Raw genomic sequence first — 26,042 nt, 5'->3', positions numbered from 1 at the left:
ACAACCCCCCTCACTTCCAACTCACTTCCCTATCGTGGGGCCATTTCTGTTATCCAACCATCCCCTTCAAAATATTTCTTTTATCCTATAATGAGAGGGGGGTGGGGAACCAGATACATTTATGATGGCCAAACACAAAAGAGCTCATAATTGGAAATTTTTGTTCACTTAATCTGAATAAATACATTTGTGTGTGTGTGTGTGGAATTTCTTTAGTAGTAGTTTTGCAGTATCAGGTAATGTTTGAGGTGGAAGGAATCTTAGAGGTCATCCAACAGAACTCCCTCGTTTGACAGGCCAGGAAACTGGTCTAGGTTAGCTGAGCTGCACCCGGCGAGTCTTTCTTGTCTTGCATTTCTCAGGGAAACAGGCTTATTCAGGTTCCTAAACAGCTGGCCTTTCTTGCCCGACACAGGTTCTACTGGCCAGAGAGAAAGTAAAATGGAGATTTCTAGAACTGTTTTTCTGGACTAACCTCAACTTGGGCCAATTTTGTTCCTCCTGGCTGCAGACTGTAACTGACGCCAACAAAGGAAGCCAGCTGGCGCTAAAGTGGAATGAGTTTAGGATCCATATGGGAGAAAATTCCAGAGACAAGGAATTACCGAACACCTGAGTAGACAGACAGTTGGGAATGGTAGCGGAATCTCCTTTTCTATCTGTCTGAATCCGTTAATTTGGATTTCTTCGAGGCAAGGGAATGGATTGGGTGGCCTTTTAAGGTTCCTTCCTGTGCAAGGACTCATTGAGTTAGGTCATATAATAAAGGTAAATCCAATCCCAAAGGCTCCCCAAGCCAATGTTAACGGGAATGAAGCTTTATGAGGGAAACTTCAGTGGCGCTTCTAGTTTCTCATTTCCTCCTCTGCCGTGCAGAAATTAGCAACATGGAGATAGAAGGGGGGAAAGCTGGGTTGGCTTTTGGGGAAAGAAAGGTGCTACTACAATGGTAAGGGATGAAATGGATGCATGACCTTTCAAAGATGGAGAAGGAAGCCTGATAGAGCCAGGGCAGTAAGGTATTTTCACTGAATTAAATTATGGCAGGTTAGCTTTTTTTTTTTTTAATGGAAGAAGGGAAGGAAGATTGGTTAAAAAGAATCACAGGTCGGGGAGGTTCCCAGGTTCTTTGGTATCTCTTAAAAACACAACAGCCATGGTAACTAACTACAGACAGCTTCTTACTGCTGGGCAAGTCACCACACAGCCACTTCTAAATGGAGGAAAGGGACCCCCAGTGAGAAGCCATTAACAAAGGCAAAAGACATGCAAAACAAACAAAATAATCATGACTGGGAGAGAGGGCCAGCAGACAGTCTGGCTCTGTTCTCCCACCTCCTGCTGCAGGCACCTCAGACAATGTAAACAGTTAATTTGTTCACCTGCAGGCTCTGGGCAAACAGAGGCCTGGTCACACCTGAGTGGATAACTCGATTACCCCTATAATGCCAGCGTGGTAATGTACACAAATTCTATTACACGCAGACCTCGCTTTCGGGCATCTGAAATACCTATCAGGGCAACGTCCACTCCCTTCTTTGCTCCCAATTTATTCTTGGTGTAGTAGAGCTGCACGGGAATGGCACTCGGGGGTGGTGAGTTAGGACTCTGGAAGAAAACACTAGAAGATTGTCACCTCACTCCGCAGGGCTCTTGCAGGCCTCCTACTCGCTTGAAAAGAGTGAGGTCTGAATGTGGTCCTGGGTCCGAGGGGCCTCGCGGGAACCACGGAAAGGTACCTTGGGTCAGCCTGGTGTTTCCTAAGGGGCTTGTGGTATATTTAAAGTGACACAAACCTTTAGATAAACAGCAAATGATGGGTTAGTGACACAGTGGGTTTTCAATATTGCTTTATGGAATCCATATACTCATCAATTAAAGAGCAAATTGTGCCTATTTCAAAAATGTGTTTGTAGATCTTGATTGACCTCAGAGAGAGAGAGAGAGAGACAGAGAGAGAGAGAGAGAGAGAGAGAGAGAGAGAGAGAGAGAGAGAGAACTTTGTAAACAACAATAAACATTTAAAAATTATTAATTTGAGAGAGAGAAACATCGACCGGGGATTAAACCCACAATCTGGGTATGTGCTCTGAATCAAACCCACCACCTTTTGGTGTGCAGGATGACACTCCAAACCAACGGAGCCACAATAGCCAGGGCAAGAGAAAGAACTTTTAAATAAGTTTTTTTTTTTTTTGGGGGGGGGACACCTAGTTCCTTAGTCCATCTATACAGAATGTGTAGTATTTAATGCTACTGATTCCTCAGTAGCCCATCAGTTCTGAATCTTTTTCACATAGGTGATGGATCTATAATAATCTGTCCTTTTTTCTCCCCCAATTCTTTTATGATCAGCAACACTATTTGTGAGATGATTAGCTGGGGCTAGAGGTTAACTTTGTGGCTGAGGAAGAGAATAAAGTTAGCTGGCCTTTGTGGGGTTTGATTCACTATCTTGGTCTTATCAGCACTTGCTCAAACCAATTGAGCTAGCTAGCTCTGACTCCTCCCTCCACACATAATTATATTACAGTCTTGTTTATCTATAAATGAAACAAGGCATCTGATCTAGCCAGAATGGTTTTAAGAGTATTATATGATAATAAATTATGTACATAGTGATGACCTTTTAAATATCACAAGACCCTAAAAAGATCAGATTTTGATTGGCATAGCTTTAGTATTATGTCTACCTTGTTGTATTTTTAAACTTGAAAATTGGTTCCTGGGTCTGAATTTTCAATTAAAATTTTCCCTCAGAATTATAAACCAATGGGAATTTATGTGTGAGGCAGCCACGTAATATGCACAAGAGAAGTGTATGACACGGAATAATTCTGGTTATGGTGACTACACCATCAAGAGTGAAAAAATAAACTTTTGATCCAGGCCCCACACTCGGTGTCTTTACCTTGCTCAGAATGCGGATGAGGTCACCCCGCTGGAAGGACAGTTCGTCTGGCTGGTCACCATGGCAATCCCATAAGCCCTGGTAATAACTGGCATAGTCCACTGATCAAAGAGAGGAGAAATCGAAGTTAAAAAGACTCCGTCTTTTCCCATAGAGCCCACATTTTTGCTGCCAATGGAAACCAGGGCTCTAGCTTGCCCCTAGGAAGCCCAAGACTCAGGGTGGCCGGGATGAGATACCGCTAAATACTCAGCATGAGCAAAGGACTGTGGGAGAGGGAGATCATTAACTAACATTAAATATTTACAGATCACCCTTCGTCGGATGCTGTTCAATAATAGGATAAATATATTCGTTTATTAACAAAAGAAAACCAGGCAGGTAATTTTTCACTTGGCCTGTACGTAAGCAGCACCAAGCGATTTCCTGCTAGACTTCCTTGATCCAGGGCGTCTACACCATCAGTGCTTCTCTTCATGATGCGTTGAAAGGAATGGGGTAAGTCTCTGACTTCCTGTTTACAAGAGAGGCTGAGTCAACCAGCCCGTGTCTGCATCACAGTCTCACATGTTGGCCTCCTCTGTTACAGAGGAACTTCATCCTGGACACTTCCCACCCAGGTACCATAGGAGGCAATCACCAATAAATACGGAAACAAATAGCTCAGTCTTTAAGTGGAACCAAGGGGGTGTCTCATCCATTACAACTAAATTCTGGGTGGGCTGGCCCTTTTCCAGCATCTCATTTGTAGATCCTGAACATGTCTGCCAAGATTTATCTGCCAGCCCTCGAGGGAACAGAAACCAAAGTGATCTGCATTAAAAATGAAAGCAACTCAAGACGACAAACCAAGCTTTAGAAGCAGCTGGAGAGATTTACTGAGCTTCTCAGCAAAACTAGATGGCAGTGATGCCACAGGACAGCCATCGATTCTTAACGATGAAGAATTTGTATTGATCTTCTTCTACCCGGAAAGGTTAAACACTAGAGTACAAAGTGGGAGAGGATCTGGGGATTTGAATGGCGGGAGAGCGAATGCCCACTAGGCCAGCGATAATGTGGCAACGCTCCCCGTTCCTCAGGATGCTGTGTATGAGAGCTTTAAGCAAAGCACCCACCAAAGGTGAAACTCCTCTCATTGGGAGTCAGGAGTCCTGGGTTTTCATTAAAATTTAAGTGATTTTTGGGGACCCTATTTTTTTTTTTTTTTTTTACCAGTTTCCATCTTTCTCTTCATTTGCCTTGAGCCTCCCTTGAGGAGTAATGGTGCCAGTCGCTGAGGGTGGGAATAGATGTGGGGCAGTGGGGGCGGGGGGGCGGGGAACATAGGCCCTGGCTATATTTCCCTTTTTTCTGCTTGTTATTAACTTAGGAGCAATTCAAATAATAAAGGCACAGGGGAACAACACCCCTATATATGTCTCTGGAAAAGAACTTTAGTAGGAAGCTTAACGCACACAAAAACGGAGGTGGTCCAGAGCTATTCAGGGAAGGCTCAGAGATTACAAACAGAAGTAAAAATGTTAACCACATAGAAACGCAGGCTTGTTTTCTTCCCACAGAAAATGGTTTGTATATGCAGTAGACAACAGAGGGCAGCAAACAAGACAACTACGCCGGAAATATTCTGCCACAGTTCGGAATATTTTGGGAAGAAACAATACTTTGGGATAAAAATGCTAATTTTTGAAAGGACAAGGTATATATTTCTTGGATATCAGTGCAGGAAATAATAGAGAGATATCAGTCCCTGGAAAGTGAAAGCAGTTGGAATGGAGTTGATTAATCACCCAGAGAGTTTGACTAAACTTAGGGATAAAAAGTATATTGACATCAATATAACATGGTAGAGAAAATTTATAAAAGTAGATTTTTAAAGCGATGATATATCCAAATGGTAAGACTGACAACATTATCTTGGCTTTTTCTGGCCTAACAGATGGTCATTGCAGGGTACTGCTCCCCACATGCCTGGATGTGGGGTAGCGCCTAAGCCTATGAGTGCCTTTTGGGTATATATGTAAAAAAAAAAAAATGATATTGAGGATATAAGGCATCTGGGGAGAACACCTGAAAAAAGACCTATTCTAAAAGCACAATAGATCAGACAGAGAAAGGAAGAAGTTAGGAGGAAAAGGAAAACCTTCCAAGAAAAAAAAAGAAAGAAAATGCCTTCAGTTCTTTACAAGCTGAAGGCCAAAGAAGATAGAGCTCAGGAATCCAGGAGATAGGTCAGCCTAGTCCAGGAACTGGAATCGTCAGACCCACGACAAAAAACAACAAACAAACAACAAACCAAAAAACTCTGAAAAATAAGCAGAATGAAAGGCTAAACATGAGGAAAAGGTTAGACTTGCTATTTGGACAGTATTCTGGTATTAAGGAAATCAGGGAGGAGGAACACCTTAACGGGACAAGATTGGACTCACTATTGCCAACTCCCTGTATAACATATGTGTGGTTTGCATTCATGCGTAAGAGTGTACACAGCTTCACTGCATCCATTCCTCAACATTCAACAACCATGCACACAGCACCTACTAAGTGCCAGGGACTCTGCTAGATGCTGGGAATTCCACATTGGCCACATTTGGTCTTCGTCCTCAGGCCTACCATCCAGCCCGGAGGCAGCACTCTGAGATCAGAAATGGTGCAGCATTCTGACCACTTAATTAACTCAAAACATTCTCATTCTCATTTTGAGGACATTATTCCATCTAATTATTTTTTTTCCAGTCTGTCCATTTGGAATGAAAAACAAAAGAATAAAGCCAGTAATGCCAGTATTTCTCAATACCTCTCAAAAAAAAAATGTAACTCTGCACTAAATAAAGCCTGGTAATTCAAAAGCAAAGCACTAATATATTCAGCATAAAACAGACAGAGGACCTAGAGCAATAATGACAACACTAATAACTAAAACAGTTATAACAATTAACAACAATTACAATGATGGAGAAGCTAATGGGTATGATCACGGCTTTTAAATTGCTAGCAGAGCTGAGGAATTTTGCTAGAGAAAAAAGAGGGGGGGGGGGCCGGCAGCATCTTATTTTCTTTATCTCATGTAAGAGAAGCTAAGCTCCAGTAAACAAAATGTCATAGAAAAAAGAGCAAATACTCAATTCAAAAAAAAAGAAAGAAATAAGAGCAACAGACCAAGTTAAAAAAAAATATTGTTTTTCTCTCTTTTCTAGGTATTTACTGCAAAGCATTTGTCATTCCACACCTAGTTCTTCATAACCAGTGATAGTAAGTTCTCCTGTAACGGAAACGAGCCTCTATGATGTGGACAGCCCTAAGGTGAAAGGACCAGGACCCCTTTCTGCCTTCCTTAGGGACAGCAGAACGTGACTATGTTCCTTCCAGAGTTCATAGGTTACCTCGGGCTTTTGTTTGGGGGACGTTGGGTGGTTCCGGAACTCAAGCTGCGACCAAGAGAAAGAGGCTAAAGGCAGGTCCATCTGTGTTTACGTTTTCTTGATGAGCAAAAGGACTGTGCCAGCAAGGCCTGGCATTGGGTACAACTACGTAACGAATTATAGAAAAGAGAAGCAGAATGAGAAGACACATAAAGCCAGTCCTTGCTAGAGCCTAGGTTGGTAAGACTTGGACAAAGAAGGCCAAAGCAGTGGCCCATTGGAAAGGACTTGAAGAGGCCACTATGTTCAGTCCATTAAAGCAGCCTCCGTCTGATACCATGTTAACTAATTCAGAAGGAAACGCATGAAAAACTGTGCCAAGCTCATTGACTATGACTCAGAACAGGAAGAGCAACTGACCAATACCATTTGCTTGGTTTTATAACTCTTTAATCTTGACTTTTGAAGTTATGATCCTTAATGTTATAACTATGATCTTGAAGTGAGGACACTCACAGATCTAGATTCTCATCTCCCGTGCTCCTTTTATTGGGCCAGAATTGTAGCTGGCTGATAATTAACTCATGTTTGGTCTTGGGAAATAAGTTTCAAAAAGTAAGAGCTGCAAATACCTCTGTGGCTTCCCTCTGTTTCTTTTGTGGAATAGTTCGCCCCACTGGCGGGCACCAAAGTGAACAGAATGCCTCAGGGATGGAATGCTCATCAGTGACCATTTTTCTGTCCTGCAGAAACTGTTAAACATGGGCTCCTCCTTAGCTGAGTTCGCCCACCATTTCAGAGTGAAAATAAACTGTTTCAGGATCTCCCTTGGTCAGAGGTTTGATGTATCTAAGGATGATTTGTGTCGCCGTCTCTGCTTTTTATTTATTTATTATTATTATTACTAGAGGCCTGGTGCATGAAATTCGTGCATGGGTAGCATCCCTAGGCCTGGCCAGTGATCAGGACCTATCGGGGCCTTCCAGCTGCTGGCTGGAGCCTTCCTTCCCCGGCCGCTGGCTGCGGGCTGGGGCCTTCCTTCGATCTGCACTGCCCCCTCGTGGTCAGCACACATCATAGCGAGAGATCAAACTCCCGGTCTCCTGGTCGAACTCTCAAGGGAACAATTTGCATATTAGGCTTTTATATATATAGATTTTTGTTAATCCTCATCTGAGGATATTTTTCCATTGATTTTTAGGGAGAGTGAAAAAGAGAGGGAAAGAAAGAGAGAAACAGCAATGTGGGAGAAACACATCAATTGGTTGTCTCCTGCATGAGCCCAGACCAGGCCAGGGAAGAGCCTGCAACCAAGGTATGTGCCATTGACTGGAATTGAACCCAGGACCCTCTGGTCTGTAGGCCAACCACTGAGCCCAATCACCTAGGGCTCCATCCCTGCTTTTCATTTGACATGGCAACCCAAGCAAATGGCCAGTAGTTTTCATATAAACAACACAGAATGAGCTGTATTTCTGGTTACCTGGACACTGCCTTCTCATGATAGGAAAGGGAGATAAACTCATCACTGAAGACACTTAGTGTTAGCCTGTTAGGCTGATGGGTTAGAATTTAGTGAACATCTGAGGTGTTGAAGAGTCACTCATTAAAATAACCCTGTTACTAACAGTCATGCTGTAAACCAAGCTCTTTATAGATTGGACAATCAATACTACAAGGCTGTGATAGATTTTCTAGGTAACAGAATAAAATAAAAGAAATTACGTCTTCCAGGGCCATTAACACCCAATAAGGATAAACTGAATTCCTTTTCCCCTCCTCTTCTGATACGATCTAGTTGGGCTTTTAAAATGTTAGCAATTCCATTAGGGGAAAGCGCAGCATTGGGGGGGGTGGGGGTGGGGAGGTGGGGAGTGTGTCCCTGGAATGGTAGAGAAAACGGGTTTTAAAGGTAACCCTGCTAACCACAGTCTCTTTTAGGAAAAAAGACTTTTTTCCCCCCTCAAAAGGCATGTGTCACCTGAGAAAAAAACGAAATGAACCAAACTTGTGTAGCGTGTAAAACGAAGCAAGCCCAACTTGTGTAGCTTGTCTAGTACATGGGCTCTCACATTGTCACAGAGTCCCGTGCCTTTCACAGGCTTCCAGTGGGGCTGCCTACCCTTCCTCCGGACCTTCCGATTTAACTGTTATAACACTAAGCGATGGCATTTGGATGTTACATATGTGTTGCTGTTGCTACAGCCCCTTTGGAGAAAAGGCACTCTATAAATTTAATAAATAAATAAGTAAACACAAATAATAAAAATTCCTGCCTCAGATTCTGCAGAGAGCGCGAAAAGCCCTCCTCTGTTTTTTCTTTTTTTAATCACCAAGTCACCAATCATTATAACTGGTGGGAAGTATAAACCATAGAAACATATTTAGAGCTCACGACACATTAACAACACCTATTTTGGAGGCAGGAAGCATGAAGAATAAAAGAATACTTGGATTATAGCTGCTGAAACAGGAAATAAATCTCCCTCAACCCTGCCCCTCCCCACCCCCAAATAGAACCTTATAAAGAGAGGCAGAAGGAGGAAGTGAGATGAAGGAGGAGTCTGAGATGGAGTTTTTAGACTTTTGCCAGAAGCCTGCTGCTTCCTGGATGAGGTTTACTATCAAGTTGGCCATAGGGAGCTTCCAGGTCTCCCACCCGCGCTGCCCACATGAAGTGTTTCCTTCCTGCTCCGGTGATGGAAACTAGAGGAGAAAAGGCGTACGTGGGGCCCGGGCTGGTCAGGAAACAGATTTTCTGTTGGAAGTCTGTAGGCAAGTGGGAAACAGGAGGGGGACAGGTCTCAGAATGGACTAAGTCACGTGTTGTTACGAGGCACTTCCTTGAAGCTACGCTAACACCCCTGCCTCATACTCCTCCGTTCTTTCTTTCTCTCCTGCTTTGGCACATGACTCTGCGGTCTCTTCTCCCCCTTGGGAGAAGTTGGATATTTATGAAGTTGGGTCCTTCACTAAAACCTGGTACATATTCGCTTTCTGTAGGGAATGAGGCAAGGAAAGGGGTTTTGCTGAATGGATAAGGAGGAGAAGAAAAGTCACAAGGAAAGGCAGAGAGAAGAGAAAGAGGAAAAAAAAATTGGAAGAGAGAATTGGAGAGGGAGCAGGGAGGGGAAGAAGAAAATAATTCCTAGGCTTAAGACTCATAGAATCTCTAAGAAAAAAAAAATCAGCCACAATTCAGGCTTTGCTGATGGGACGAAATGTCCTTGAGGTGGCCCTTGCCTCACACATTCCTTTACCGACGATGACAGAATAGGCCCTCGGTCCACTTAAGGAGGCTTTCGAGGGGCACCTGACCTTAGAAAGGATGGGCTCACTAAGAGCCTGAAGCACGGTTAACAGTCCGAGATGAATCAGATGTAATTTTGTATTCAACAAACCTGTTACATATTCATTTCCAAATGTGCCTGGAATCTGACCGGGCCATCAGGAGTCAGCATCACCAAGCAATGCTATCCTTCAGCCCACGTTCACTTTTCAGGTCTGACACATTTCCATTCCCCTCTGAACTTGCAATCTCCGGGCCTCTCGGGGAGGGGACATGTCCATTCTCTCCGTCCTCAATCCTCCGATCTCTTCGAGATGAGGCAATTCTATTTCCCCTGTACTGATTTCAGAAATACTGATAGGAAAAAATAAATATCTGGCTTGGCTTCCTCCTTCTCTAGGATAAATCCTAACTGTTCTGGGAACATTAATTAAAATGAATGGGTGGCTGCTTTTAGAGGTAAGATATTTCCCTCTGCAGTCATCTTATTTGGGACTTTTGAGATCGACACACCAGTATCTTCTTAATTAGTGAGTCCTGTAATATAAGGAAGGCGCTTTCTCTGGCCGGAAGCCCAGTGTCCTACCCAGGGCCTGTACACGTATGGAGCTCTCATACCTCTTTTTTGTCCAGTGCCACTCTCATCCTCTTCTAGGTCGAGATCTTCATCTGAGGGGACACACATCGTCAGCATTAGCAGTTAATAGTCTTGTGTTTTTTATACCTCTGAACTTATCACGCTCTCTTCCTTAAGGAAATAATTACCATGTTCTTTTTTTTTTAAATCACCTCTTACCTTCAAACAGGCCCTCTCCTTCTTCCCTCCCTGTTCATTCATTCACAAACATTTTAAAGTGCTTACTATAAGCAAGCACTGCACTAGGAACCGGACAGGCCTGGCAGGATCCCTGGCAATCCACTGGATTATTGAGGTGCCTATCACTAAGTCCTAGTCCTTTTCCTAAAATCCCATTGCTTCTCCCCTTCTGGAATTCTCTTCAAAATGTAGCATCTCCATGTGAATGTCCAGACTTTGTGTGTGTGTGTGTGTGTGTGTGTGTGTGTGTGTGTGTGTATGTGTGGTGGGGGGGGTGCGGGGAGGGGGCCTGCACACACACAAGCATGTGATGCTGAGCACGTGTTTAAAACCTCGGTGATCAATGAGTCCTTAATGTATCAGGCTGTGTCCAGCTGTAACAAAAGCTGGTCATGTGCATAAATTTACGTTCCTAGTCCTTGCGGCTTGTCGTTATCTTTCTACTGGTCTTCTTCAGCCTGCCTCGTTCACTAGAGTGTAAGCTCCTGACGGCAGTTGGAATGGTCTTTGAATTAATTGCTACACGTACACAATGGGTTCTAAGTCACTGCTATTGTCTGAGTCCAGTCAGGTGTTTCCATGGTCAAAGTCACAACACGATTGGCCTGTGTTTCTGATCCTCATTAGCCTGTTTCATCTCAGACCTCATACTACCTGATAACATTGGGCCTTTATAAAGAAAACATGCGTCCTTACACACACACACACACACACACACACACACACACACACACACTGAATGGGGCATAATAAGTAACATTTTGAGGGCTGAACACTTAAGTTTCTCCTGTCTACATTTCCTTTCCTTTCTTCTTCTGGGTCTTAGGGCACTCACCTCTCTTGTTTCCCCATAGTTATGCCACTGAATGGAACTTTTTTGAGGAGATGGCTTTTTAAAAATATAAGGTTTATAGGGCAATATGAATTCTGATATGTCAGACTGTGGGAAATAAACTCTAAGCTCATAAGTAAGAAGAACTAGCATAAACATATTTTAGACCATTAAAGAAATAATTGGTTTCACATACAAAATGATACAATTTCCTGGCAAAAATAAAAAAGGAAGGGATCGATACTCTGGAGAAATAAGTAACCTGTTATCAAGGTAAAAAATTTATATATATATATATATACACACACACACACACACATACATAATTTACCCTACAAGATACTTTTCTCAATTCTTCTTATCTCCATGTATGACCAAGTAGCAGAACTTTCCTAGTGCCACCTGTAGTGCTCCCCACACCCCGCCATTAGGAAAAAAGATGTGAGATATTGGAAGAGTGAAATCAAATATTAGAAATAGATGGTGACAAAATAAGTCACGTTAAACATCATTCTTTGCACACTGACTTATTACTTGCCCACTTCCTTCCTTCTCTGCTGTGATGCTCTTGCTTTTTGACGCGGGACTAATGTCACAGGATTGAAAACAACGCTTAGAAGAAGAGTTGGTACACCCTCGGTGTTAGAGATACACAATAATTTGGACAGAGAGCAGCTCTTTTGCTGCTATCAGGCAACTCAGTCACAAAGCTCAATAATCTGCTGTGCTTAGGCACTTTTGCAGAGCGCGTTTATCCTACCTCTGCTCTCTGTGCACAGATGTCTCTTCCTCCCAATTCTAATCAATGTAAATTGGGTCAGATCTCCGCTGTGAATTACAAATTGGATCCGAAGTTGGAGGGTCACCGTGCCTGCTACTCCACCTTCTTCCCACCACCATTAGATGGGAAGCTACACCGAAGATCTTTTCTAAATAAATCAGACTTTATTGTAAAACTCGGCCACTGACGAGACATAATCTCATTAGCATTGATTTTAAAATAAATTATTGAAAGTGGCTTGCCTGCTCTTTGCATTTGTAAAATAGGAGAATGTAAATGTATTTGCAATGATAAAAATGAAAACTAAAATTTGATTCCTTTATCCTTTCGGGCAACAGCACTTAATCTAGTCATGAAACGAGAATGGAAAAAATAAAAATCTGTTCTGTGCGGTTCCATTCCAGACCAGATATTCTGATTCCCATTGTGCCGTGGAGTCACCGAGAAAGCAAGCAGGAAGCTGGCCCTAGATCTTCTGTATCATTCCCCACCATGGCTGAGCTCTGCGGTGACGGGTGTGAAGGGGGAAGCTCCCATCCCCACCTCTGTCCTATCTAACGCTGTCCTTCCCAGGTGGCTGAAAGTGGGCTCAAGTCAAGAAGCCCCGCTGCTGATGTGAGAAGCTGGGTGCTGTGTCTCTGTGGCTTTTTCAGCGAGTCTGGGGGTCCCATCCCACAGCGAAGGAAAGTGCCCTTCACAGCTGGTAGTGAAGGTCACACCTCTTAGCACCTTCCCTCCTTCAACGAAATCAAATTGCTACGTTTTGAACCCCCAAACCAAGAAAACTGATGATATGGCAGCAGGAGTATATGCTCACAGAAGAGAGTGGGTTAAACTGCCCAATTTCTCATTTTTATTCATCTGTCAGGTGAGGTTTTAATTTAAAAGATATTATTTAAAAATATTTTTTTTAGGCTAAAGACCTTATTGTACTTCTTTAGAAGAATACGACTAGGCATTTTAGCATTACATCTACTGAAATACATCTTCATTTAAGAGAGAATTAAAATGTATGTGCTAGCTCAACTTTAAACAGTGGTAGATGATAATGGTCCTGGCTCTTAACAGGGCATATGGGACCCCAACCTTACATAGGTTTTAAACAAATTAACCTCCAAAGATTATTGTCCACTTATTACATTAAATGCTCTACTTGATTCCCAAATATCTCATCTCAACTGGGAAAACAGTTGAGGAAGATCCTGTTAACGGTGTGAACATGTCAGAGAACCACGGGGCGTCACAAATGAGCACCAGTATCCAGAGAGTTGATTTCAATCAACGCTCTTGGCACAATGTCAGGGACGCTGATGAGAGGCTGAAAGGAACGGGACGCCGACGCCACTTTGGAGGCACGGAGAGGAGCCAGCTTCCCATGACACCTGGCTCCTTCCGGAAGTGCCGCCCTGACACTGGCCCAACCGACGCAGAGGGAAAAACATTCAAAAAATGACTAGGTCCGAAAGAGGGAGCTCATTTCCCCCAAACAAAGCAAAGTGGCAGAAACTCAAAAAAAAACACCAGCGGGATCAAGGTGCATCCAGATGTCAAGGTGCTCTGGTGACAGATGCAACAGAAATGCAGCCAGCCTCGGAGTGCAAAGGGAGCACGCGGAAAAGCAGAAACAGGAACCACTCCGCAGCGTGCACATCCATGTTATAAATCCGTGCACGCGATTGCACCTCTTTAGACAGCATGGATAATGCGAGCAGGATGCTAATAGCCCACGTAATTCTCTGGTGTGTGTTTGGTAATCTCAACGGTTACCTTAAAATATCTGCATCCCATCTCTGTGCTGTGGTCTTGATGTACAAGATATTAAGCTCAATTTCTGCTAACTGCGATACTTGGAACGCTCTGAACTCGATTTCACAGGTAATAATTGAGCACCTACTAATTGGGGGAAGAAAGACCTGGAGACACATCCCTGCGCTAAGGGCTGACACAGAACTCAGTCCCAGCTGGGTCACCGAGGAGACACGTTTGAGCACCTTGTGTCGGGTTTCATCAGACGGGATCAGGGGGGCGTTATTCTAGTGAGAAGACAACGGCCTGATTCCGGTTTTGGCGCTGGCCAACCAGCTCTGTGTGGCTGGGACCCAGTGCGCTCGGAAGTGACAGAGACAAGGCCAGGGAGCTCAGAGGGAGCTTGATGCCAGGGCCGACTCTTCTCCGATGTCCTCCCTCCCCCCCACCAGCAGTGCTGCGTTTCTATGAAATTGGAATCCGCTTTCTTCATAATCTTTGTACTTTTGGTGTCTGCCTTTTTCTTTCCTTAGACCTCCTATGATCACTGCTTCCCCTTCCTGTGGGTTTGGACAACGGTACAGAGGGGAAAATAATTCCACCGAATGCTTGTTTCCATTAGAGTCAAATTAAAAAAACACCACCACCCACCAAACCCAGTTATATGCTTTATTCTAATGCAATCCGGTTTCTGAGTCTATAATAACCCTCGGGGGCAGTGCAGGCAGCACTGGAATGTGCACAGACATTCCCAGGGAAGGCTCTTTGTCTCTCTTTCTGTTTGCTCTCCTGAAATCTCTCTAGAGAACACAGCCGGATTCTGTTGCCGCTGCAGCTGCGGCAAGGCCCTAGTTATTATAGCTCTTCAATGGTCTCAGGCGCCTGGCTGGATTCTGGCATCGGGGCCAGACAGAGAGAAACCTGATAAAAGTTGTCCTTTTATGGGATCTGGAATCAGGGAACTGGGCCTGTGCTAGCCTGTGAAATAATCTCAGGGAGGGGTGAGAGCGGGCTCAGAAAAAGCCAGCCATTTCCCACATATTGCTTTAGCATTTCTTTGTGGTAGTTCCCTGCAGTTTAATCGACTGCAAATGAGATCTTAAAAATCAAGGGCCCCCATATGCTCAACATGGATGTTCAGAACTCCCACCGGATACCAACCTGGAAACCATATGATCCGGGGTGAACGTTTCCGTGGTTTTGGCTGAAAACCTCACGTGCTCTGGTTTTCTCTCATGGGAAGGAGGTTGCGTACCATGTAGCAAATGCTAATTATCCTGCGATTAACGTGAGGTCGTGCCTTTCATTGGGGGACCTATACGTAATTTTGATTAGGAAAACGTGCTTTTGTATGGCCTTGGTGTATGTTACAGGCACTTTTCTTTCTACCTGGAAAACAAGCCCACGGAGGGGGATCTCACTTATAAGGCCTCCAACACAGAGACCATGAGGCTGGTGTAAGGCCCCATCCCAAAGAGGAGGGAGACAGAACCACCAATGCTAAATCGTCGCCACAAAGCTCACCGACTTATTATAATGAGACGAATGTGAGCGGTGCACTATCGATGGTATGCGATGTTAGCACAATCCAACGCTGCTGTCGGCTGTCCCTCCACCCAGCACCTGTCCTCGCCATGAGCACGGGCCGGAGCAGAAGGTGTGCACCGCGTTCCACCTGCTCAGGGTTTGCAGTGTCGCCTGCTTCCTACCTGGCGCTGACGATGTCCAGCGGGACTGTCTCAGGTCTGGTTGGTGGAGGTGGGGAACCAGCCACCCCTCAACTTCTCAAGGAAGAAACACTTGCTATTTAAATACCATCAAATTAGCAATAGGCAGCATTTATTGAGTGCTCGCTGTATGCCAGGGCTCTGCCATACACATCGAGTCTAGACTTCTCATGGCGTCCCGCTTTGATAGCTACTATTCTTACCCCCATTCTACACACGGGAAAGCCACACAGGGAAAGGGCGAATAGCTCGCTTCAGGCCTCACAGCTAGCAGGTGGCAGAGCAGGTCCAACCCAACTCAGAGCCAGTACTTTTTTATTTTTTAATATATTTCTTATTAGAGAGGAAGGGAGAGGGAGAGAGAGATAGAAACATCAGTGATGAGAGAGAATCATTGATCGGCTGCCTCCTGCATGTCTCTTACTGGGGATCGAGCCCACAACCCGGACATGTGCCCTTGGCCGGAATCGAACCTGGGACCCTTCAGTCCGCAGGCCGACGCTCTATCCACTGAGCCAAACCAGCGAGGGCCAGAGCCAGTACTTGCGTCTGAGATACCATGCTGCCTCTCACATGCTGCTGCTTGGTAGGTGGTGATGGGGGATGCCGGCAGAGGGGAGACAATGGTGGGCCCCCCACTTTCCCTCTCAGTTCCTCCAGGACTGGTAGTGTGGCACATGTAAAAATAACAGCGATTTCAGAAGCAACAATCTGATTGGGGTAGATGGAGACTTATGGCGGAGATATGCCTAGTATAGTTAAGTGCCAATATATTGTCACCTCTAATGCCATCTCTGATAACTGTGATGGATGGAAAGAGGCTTTTGGGAAAGAACCTGTTCGCTGCGTCCAGCGCTGTCCTTTGGAAACTTATCGACAAGTCAGCTACCGTCTCCCTCACCCGCAGAAAGAGACCCTGGTGCTCCCTCACACTACAGCGCAGCTGTCCTCACTCCCGAGGGACACTTGTGAGCAGAGGGTAGGTGGCTTTTCTTGAGCAAGCAGACCAGTCTCCATGCCCTTGGAGTCCACGCCACATCCAGACTGGTGCCATTTTTGGGGGAAGGCCCTGGTAGCTGGGCAGTGCCACACTGGCGAAGGGTAGGAATTTCAAAGGCAGCAGAAGGATGATGGTTAAGAAGTCAATCATACATTCACTGGCCCACCTGGGGTAAGGTGATGAGCCAAAACTCATCTTCTTTTCTGAGGTTTCTGTCCCTTAACTCTTCTTTGCTCCCCCTCTCTGACCATCAGCCCCCTCCTCCCTGGCCCCTTTGAGAACTAAACACGGTGCATGGAAAGGCCCTTCCTTGCTCCCTGGAGGCTGAGTGACTCTGGGAGGTTTTCTCCGAGAGCTCCTCCACAGCTGTAACCCAAAGTAGAGCGTCACCCGGATATCTCCCCAAGCCTGGGCGGGAGTGAGTGGAAAATGAGCTCACCAGGAAGACTCTGGCCAAGTTGGGGAGTACATCTCCTTTTAGGGAGCGCTGTGAATTAGATCCATTTCTGCACCCTGCTGTTGCGATGGAGCAGACTGAAAGGGAAGATTCTCAGAGGAGCTGTGTTTTAATGTAGCAATTTGATTCAATTTTCCACTCTATAAAATTACCCATCACTGCTCGTTGCTTTCTAACAGACACCTTCACTCTTAATTTAACAATCCTATCGAATTCTGCCAGGGAAATTGGAAAAATTTATCACCTGTGAAATTTTATTTTCCTTTGGTTGTATCTGTTTTTGTAAAACTTCATTAACGACGATGACTTGCTGAGGAAATTATCATTTTTTTTTTTTTTAACTTCAGACACAAGAAATGGCTCGACCTCAACCAAGATATCATTTGCATAATAAAACACAACAAAAAGGCTGGGGGAGTTGGGACTGGCAGAGGCTGGAAGTGCTAGGAGAAGAAGTAGGCTTTGCTGGGTGGCTGGCGGGTGGGTGGGTGAGGTCCCAGCGAGGAAAAAACGTGTGGCCACAGCCCTGATCCTTGACTCAGGAAGCAATGACGTGGCTTCTCCCCCAGGGGAGGGACAAACGCAGCGTTGACAGGGTTCGACCCTGGTCTTAGGAAGCTCTGAAATACAAGGTACTTACTCAGGGTGCTTTTTAGCAACCAACCTTGCCTTCAGGGGATCCACTGTCAGACTCCCCTTCGTTCCTAAGTTTATCTGGGATTGAAGTTTACATTGTTATAAATTCAGGCTTAACTTGAATTTCTCAGCAGAGCCTGGCAAATTTCCACAGGAGCCATCTTTCTGAATGGACTTGAAGATTCAGCATTCCTGCCGTCTAACTACCTCACAATTAAAAGGCTCCGGCTTCGGTTCTCTACAGTCTGACCCCCACTGTGCTCTGCACTGTTCAACAGCTGCTGTCATCCCCACAGGAAGGGGCTCTGCAGAAGCAGTGATGACTCTACATTTTTTTGAGATGCCAGTGATCATGCCTTTGGCAGGGAAGAAATATGGACCAGTCGACCTGCTGTAAGGGTGGGCAGGGGGGACACGTGAGGGTTATCTGTAAGAGGCACAACTGGACTCAGGGTATATCTGAACGAAGTAATAAGGAGTTGTGCTCCCTCGGGGCTTTCCTGGGTTACAGAAAAGGTTTGTCAGCATTTATCTAGATTCCTTCAGACTTTTACTCTATCCATCACTTGGAGGCAACTTTCCATTATTCTCACAATTCTCACAGAAAAGAAGTTGAAATGAGTTTTGATGATCCACCCCCAAACTCACAGTAAACCAATGAAAGCCAACATAAATACTCTTAGCTCTTTCACTTGGTTGACATGTGGAATAAATTACTTCGCGTGGGACAGATGAAAGACCCTCCCTGGTCAATTCATCTTGCTCCCAGAGCAAGGGAGAGCTTCTAATCACGGAAGCTTCTCTACATGCTCTCCTTTAGAGACTTGGCTTCCTCTGGAGTTTCCAGAGTTTATATTCTTCTACCAGGTCAGGAGTTTCTGAAGCTCGAGGAAGATAATCAGAAGATGAAGTTTCTCACCTGGTAAGACTTCGTAAATATCTTCTTCTTCTTCTTCTTTCTCCTCTGAGGGCTGTTTTAGTCCTAGACTCCCAGGCAAGATAATGGGTCTGCGCTGGGGACCAGAATTTTGGGAGTCGAGGCCATCGATATCATCATACATCTCGTCCTCTCCCTCCTCCTCTTCCTCCTCTTCACATGGAATGGTTAAGGAACTCAGATCTGCCAAGGTAGAGATGAGAATGAATCAAGTTAGGGACAAAAAGAAAAGAATAAGGCAGGGGAGGAAAGAGGGAGAAGGAGGAGGCGGACTGAGAATAAAACATGTCAAAAGAAAATGAAACGCTAGGTTAAGTGCTATTATTTCTAATGTGGGCCTTGGTGGCAGGAAATCTACAGAAAAGGCCAGACTAGCACTGCATCAGGTTTAAACCATCAACATAAATCCTTCCTTGCAATAAAGCTTGATCAGGATGAAGCAGCCCTGGAAAGTATGGGTGTGCGAATGAGCGCACGAGGTACAGGGAAGAAAATAGGCCAGAAGAGGAAATGCCAGCAGGCCACGCACTGCTCGTCAAGTAGAAAACTGGAAGGGTGAGTGATGGCCTGTGGCTCTCCGGGGTGCACAGAGCTGGGGGAATGACGGTGGCTTCCGTAGGGCCTCGGAGCGGTCAGAAGCTCATCTCCCCCATGATCTCGCTGCAGAATTTCAGACAAGCTGTTGGTAGAGAAAGGCAAAAGTGGGAGAGGAACAGAAAGCGGGAATATGGAAAAAATATAACAGCAATACAAGACCAAATGGAACGGCTTAGTGTTGTGGTTACCATGTCCTTTTGCAACTGTACAGTCTGGCTGACCTTAAAGTGGGTCACGGCATAGGAGATGCTGAGCCATTACACAGCACTGGGGAGCGCAGGGCAGGGGAGGGAGATTGGATTTTTATTTTAATAGGGAACTGGGAAGGTTCGTTCTCTGATGTGTAGTACAGAGTGCTCTCCGGAACCCTGCTGAGGGACCTCTGCAGGATGGGCGAGTGCCGTCAGGGTCCTCTAGGGAAGGAAAGGATGGAGAGACATCCGATGTTCATTTCAAAACACAATAAAACGGTTTGGCTTGATTAGGCTTTTAATAAAGATTTTGAAACAATTTCCATCTGAATTCTGGTGCCACCTCATATGGGGAAGGGATCAAAGACACATTTGTGGCTTAAACCATATGTTATTATTTTGTTTGTTTTAAAATAAAATGGAATGAATAATTTCTTCAATGTGGAATTCTGAAAGTACCACAGGGTACAGCTCAATAAAGCTGCTTTGAGTTTTATTGAGGTTTACACACTTAGGGGTATATTACATGCATAAATCTAAGGCACCTAGATGAGAGTGTACCCTGTAGTCTCGCCATCAATGCTCATGTTTGCCTAGTTCCAGTCTATTATACGTGATGCTCTTGGTAGAGGCAATAGTTTGTTTTTGTGATAGCAAAAGCATAAACTGAGTAAAACAGGCAATTCTTGTAATTAAAGCTCTGGTGCTTCCTTCTTTTTATCAACAATAAAATCTTATAGCAGATTAAAAAAAACAACACAGAGATGAAAGGTTTGATGCTTTTAGGTTGACGTACTTCTCCCGAGGTTGTGGGCCATATACAAAGTTGATGTTTCTGTCTGTGGAGTCAGGGTCCTGCCATGATGTACACCATTGTGAGGGTCATCTGAAGGTTGGCTACTTCTACCTGCCAGGCCACTCCCAGACAAGGCCTCCTGGGCCACAGTCATTGCTGTGCCTGCAGGCTGGCCAGCAGAGGGTACTCTAAGAGTAGCCACTTAACATCTTCAGGTAGGACTCTTCCAGTCATAAAGCAAGGAGCATTTTATTGTGGGCTGGGGGTAGCGATTTGTTTTTAATGTCCAATGTTGTTGAAGGCCACCTAGTTGAGTTTAGGTTTTTTCTTCCTACTAAGACCAAAACAAGAAGATTTTGGATCTAAATTGCATCTAGATGACTTAAGTTTGATATCATGAAACACGAAACTGAGCTGAGCTGGTTATCAACATCTCCTTTTCTAGTGATTATGAATATTACAGACTTGTCTATAGGTAGGTGGATGAGCTAGAAAGATATCATCTCCAGGTTGATGGTTTCTTTATCTTCTCATTTATATAGGGCTCAATTTGTTATTATAATGTAAGGCAGTGGTTCTCAACCTTCTGGCCTTTTCAATACAGTTCCTCATGTTGTGACCCAACCATCAAATGATTTTCGTTGCTACTTCATAACTGTCATGTTGCTACTGTTATGGATCGTCAGGATGGTCTTAGGCGACCCCTGTGAAAGGGTCGTTCGACCGCCAAAGGGGTCGCAACCCACAGGTTGAGAACCGCTGATATAAGGGATGTGGTAGGGAAGGTAAAAGGGGGAACAGGTAGAAAGAAACACATATTGAAGCCTGTGGATTATATTTATGCCATAGAACTGCAACTGCAAACCCACTCAAGTACTGTTTCTATAATAATGATACTTACCCTTTAACAAGAAACTTATTTGATCCACCCAGTCTCTGGCTTCAGCAGGATTAGTAGCTGTAAACTAGAGAAAAATTAGTGAGTTAATTTATCACTTTCACTAAAATTTCCATGAATCCTATTGGGGGGTTCACGGTGGGGGGAACTTGTGAGTCATGTTATAGAGTCATGTTGAAAGCTTAGGACTGTCTGCTTGCTTAATATTTTGAAAAAAGACCAAAATACTCAAAGTGATTTTTCCCTTTAGCAATTTTGTATATCCAATGTTGACAGCTATTTGAGTCCAGAATTCATGTCCATGTGTATTCATTTGATTACCTATTCATTCATCAGACATTTATTTAATAAACGTTTACAGGAAAAAAGCAACCCCAAATTCCTGACTTCAAAGAATAATGCATCAGTTATGGAGACAACATACACACTTGAAGTGGAAACATTATAAAGTAGGAGCATTTGATAACAGCTGGTTGTTGAGAGGACACAGGGAGCATTGTTGCCTAGGATAAGCAGGGAAACTGTTGAGGTAATGCTGTTCTGCTTGGATTTTAAAAGGAGTTGTTGAAAACTGGCGGAGGGAGTTGACAGTTTAGGAAGGGAAAACCATGTGCAAAAGATTAGGAATGAGACCATCGCATATGGCGAAGGTAGGCAGATAAACTTGACTGGAGAACAATAACCGATGAAGCTAACAGGTTGAGGGCCAGAGAAGAGTTGATGAAACTAGGAGTGCAGACTTAAAATGTAGGCAATAGGAAGCCACTGCAAATTCTAGCAAAAGGAATGGGAGACTCACTAGTTGTGTATAGAAGGGATGGAAATAGGGAGAAATTGGAGATGGAAGACCAACTGGAAGGCTATTTAACTAATCCTCTGGGTGAAGGGATAAGGACTTAACTATTGTGATGGCTGTGGGAATAAATAAGAAGGGGAAGATCCGAAGGATATTGTAGAAGAAGAATCCACAGACCATGATAATGACCTGGATTCAATGGGCCAAAGAAAAGAAGTAAACAAACTCTGCATTCTGATTCACGAAACAGGCCAGTCCGGCATCAATCCTGAGTAATTTTTTACTTTAAATGAATCAACTCGAAATGAATGTTCCTGAAAACATTTTTATTATCTGGCCATTAGGGGAAGACAAAGATATGTGCTGTATACGAAACCTACATTCCTGCTTAGTACCTATTAATAGACATTGTCATTCTTGGTTTCTTAAAAACACATTTGTATAAAAAAATGTCTAGGGAAATGGATTTAGATTTGTCATATAAATTTTATCTGAATAAGGCACTATCAGCGCTGAATAATAAAAATAACTTAGAAACATACCCAGTGCATACATCTGTGTTATATATATATATCTATAAATGATTCTATAGAAAAGTTTAAATTAAAAAAATTTGAAATCATATAATGAAGACCTAGGTCATTTAACAAAACAAGGGTTAAGATACTGTAGAAACATAAAAGGATGAATGTTGACAAAAACTTGGAGTCAAAGGTTTATATAAGTGGTTAATATTAACCTTAGCATGGTTTTTCTCTTTTTCACAAGTTAGTTAAAGGTTTTCTAAACTGTTGTCATAAAATTGTGATAAAATAAAAATTATCAATAAGATGGAAAGAATATGTATATACAGATGCACAAATACATTTTTTGTTGAAAATCACTATATTCTCATAGTCAGACATTTTTTATTGCTTAAAAAATTTTGTAATAGGCTATAAATGCATTACATATCATATCAAAATATATTAAAAATGAATACAGTGAAGAATAAATCTTTCTTACCCCCACCTAGGTCTACTCCCTCAGTTATCACTATTACTATTCAGTAATCATTGTCACCAATATCTTAGGAATCATCCAAAGAGATGCAGTGCATCTACACACAGGAAGATTATTTTGGATAGCAAGATGAATATGGGAAAATAAAGTAGTTTTCACTCGACAGTCAGATTTTTCTTTTTCTGGATTTCATGGAAAAAAGTGAAGATAATCCATTGCAAAATAGAACGGGAATTAAAGCCATGAAATTAGAGGCTCTGAATGAGGAATTGGATTGTGTGCTGCAATAGATGACAAGACTCTCACCTATGGAGTAAGACCAAGGAGAGGAGGGATGAAGCGATAGAAGCCAGGCGGAGGCAGTATCTAGGATGAGAGTGGCAGCCGACAGGAGAGAGAAGGGAGGGCATAACACAGCAAAGATGTCGACCTGTCAAGAAAGAAGGTCTGAGTAGAAAATGAGCAGGTAACAGAGAAAGGATGAAACCCAGCATAGCAACCACGGCTCACATGCAACATGGAAGGAACCTGCAACATGAAGGAGGACCACCATCCATCTCCTTGGTTCATCCTACCTCATAGCTGCGCCTATCCTGGGAGGTCAGTTCAAAGCAGGATTCTTTCTTGGAGTCTTTTCGCAGGTAGGGGGCCAGCCGTACGCTGTAGCCCTTAATGAGAAAGGTCCCTTTGGGCTGCTTGCCTGCAAGACAGGAAAGCTCTCTGTACCCCTAGAGAGAGACGCAACTGCCAAGGGAAGGCATCTTCTCCGGTATGTAAAATAAAAGCACAGAAGCAGATGTTACACCCCTGAGGAACCACATGAGTCAAGGAAAGGTTTTTAGGGAAGCTTAAGGAGAGGCTACTGCGACAGCGAGGCAGACATCGCTGCCAAGCTAGGGAAATGCTACAGGAAAGGTTATGTTGCCAAAGGAGCACAACGGAGACAGAGAATTTATTAGAATGTTAAGAGATCTATAATAACAGAAAGAAGGAATTATTACAGCAGGGAGAGCGTGACTGTAAACGTGAGGCTCTTGAAGGCTGTTATAGAAATGAAACATGATTATCAGGTCCAACAGAGCTCACATTTGAGGGGAGGGATAGCAGCGCAGGGGGCATTCTAAGTTCCCAGGATCTCCTCCTATGCCCTATGCAGCCTGTGGGCTAAACTGTTCTCCCCCTCCTTCTGGCCGGGTGGGGATTTATGCTAGAGGGAGAGTAATTAAAACTCAGTATTTTATCCTCCTTCCAAGAGGTCACATTGGGAAGTAGCAGAGTAATGTTGAATATCATCAGATGTTGAGGAAGGAGATAAAAGGCGAAAGACCCGACGTGAAAGGAAGGAGACAGGATCCTGCCTGTCACTCCCTTGAAAAAAATATTAGAAACAGGAGGGGAAGAAGTGGTTCCCAAGAATTCTGTGTCTTCATGATGTGTTCAGGCAGAATGCATAGGACAGGCACCATAGTGTCTGGGTGATGCTCTGTGTTCTGTATCATGTGGAATGAATTGCTCAATAAGGACATTTTGATGATGATGATGAGGAGGAGGATGGCAGTGGACTGACAATAATTAAAAGAAAAGAAAAAGATTCTGTCCTTCCCCGGTTAAAAAAAATACGCAAACACTCTGTATTTACTAAGAAAACGTCTTGGGCACCATAAGAAGTAACTGGCGAGGAGGGAGCCATGCAACAGTGCTTTCTGACACCGGAATCTTTTTTGTTAAAGTATCTCTCCTTGTTCTAACTGGCCACTAAAATGTTTTGTTGTTTCTCCGGTCACCAGGTTTTATTTCACCCTGACAGCAAAATGGTCAATAAAAGTCTCCTAGTCTCTCGCTCCTGTTCTCTCGCTCACCTTGAGTGTAAAGGATTCTGAACGAATGAACACGATACTTGGCTTTCTATTCAGATATGCCAACCGCTTGTTTAAATGCAAGGGGAAGGATGAACATTTTCACAAAGACCTACATGTTGTATTAGTTTGAAGGTTTAAAGTAAGAAAATCACCCCTGGCTGGCTTGTAAGCCAAGAATCCGGGGAGAAATTGGGGTCGCTGGATTTGAGAGTGGGCTGGAGTTTGGGTAGGGGACTTGTTACTCAGCTTTTGGGGTATGCTGCTATCATTTCTAAGCAGGGCTTCACACTTTACCCCTAGATGGAAAGGCCCTGAAAAATCTGAGATGGTGAACCCAAGATGAAGGTCAGTGATACGTGCAGTAGTAGGCAGAGAGGCAAGGTGAGACAATTGCCTCGAAGCTCGAGGGCAAGTCTTAAGGATTCCAAGTCATTTAGCAAAACTGCAGTCCTTTCTGCTACCTTAGTGCCAAAGGTGCAGGAAGATCAAAGGCAATGGGGTAAAATCTGATTATGTCTTAGACTGGATATCCAGGCATTGGGGGAGGAATAAGCCTGGGAAAGAAGGGAGAGTGGAGAAACAGGAAATGATCTGAAGGAAAAGGAAGAATTTACTCTGGGTCATTGGCCTCTGTACCAAGGCCACAGAGCAGAAGGAAACCCGCCTCCCCCCCCCCGCCCCCCCCAAAGAATTGATGTTCTGCTTTACTTCGTCTCCCTCTTGCTTTGTAGGATTACTCCTGGGACTGCCTGGCTCTGTACGAGGATATCCTGTTTGAAAGTTTGCATTCACCTAAAATGGTAATTTTTAGCTTGTGTAGCTTTGTGGCTGCCTCCAATCTGTGCTTATATTTTCTATTCCTTCTCATGAATTAAGCAACTGTGTTGAGCATGGATGGGAGTTCTTCTAGGGATAGCTTATGAGTGTTGTGCTTGATTGAGTCAGTGGTGGCTGATTAAGAAGCTGCTCTGGCCTGAGTCAACACTTTGCTGCGGCTGCCATCTGCCTGAAGGGTGTCTCTTGGGCACAGCGACCATTTGGGTCCCAACACTCCATGGCTCCAGGGGTGTCCACTGGATTACTTCCCAGGAGTCCATAGGATAAAGTTTGAAACATGTTCTTAGAGAGTTTGGACTTGAAGGTTCTATTTCTGGGCCGTTGGTCAGCTGTTTAAATCCTTCTCAGAGTTAATTTATTTTCAAATTTTAATTACATTATTAAGAGTTTGAGGTTATTTTTTTTTAATGCCAAAGTGTTCAACCTTGATAATGTTATTAGTCACAATAAAAGATAAGGCTTCGACATGCTGACCACAAGATCCTAGTGTTTATGGGGACATCAATTCTAAATTGGCATCTGAGTGTTTGGTGATAGGCAAGGTATTATTTACTCAAGCCTGTTCCTTTCC

At 43.9% G+C, this 26,042-nt stretch overlaps 1 protein-coding gene across 1 annotated transcript in view; it reads right to left on the bottom strand.

The window, feature by feature from the left end:
- The window catches only part of SKAP1 (src kinase associated phosphoprotein 1), a 254,985-nt gene that overhangs the window by 17,705 nt on the left and 211,238 nt on the right, over positions 1-26,042 (bottom strand). The window contains exons 7-11 of the mRNA XM_059670733.1: positions 23,351-23,475; positions 20,981-21,044; positions 18,478-18,678; positions 10,181-10,231; positions 2,912-3,012 (exon numbers count right to left, since the gene is read on the bottom strand). Coding sequence (XP_059526716.1) covers positions 2,912-3,012; positions 10,181-10,231; positions 18,478-18,678; positions 20,981-21,044; positions 23,351-23,475 — 542 coding nt within the window. The remainder of the gene's footprint in view (positions 1-2,911; positions 3,013-10,180; positions 10,232-18,477; positions 18,679-20,980; positions 21,045-23,350; positions 23,476-26,042) is intronic.

The sequence above is a fragment of the Myotis daubentonii genome, chromosome 16, assembly GCF_963259705.1.
Source record: "Myotis daubentonii chromosome 16, mMyoDau2.1, whole genome shotgun sequence".
Taxonomy (NCBI): Eukaryota; Metazoa; Chordata; class Mammalia; order Chiroptera; family Vespertilionidae; genus Myotis; species Myotis daubentonii.
This window is presented reverse-complemented; position numbering and strand designations above follow the sequence as displayed.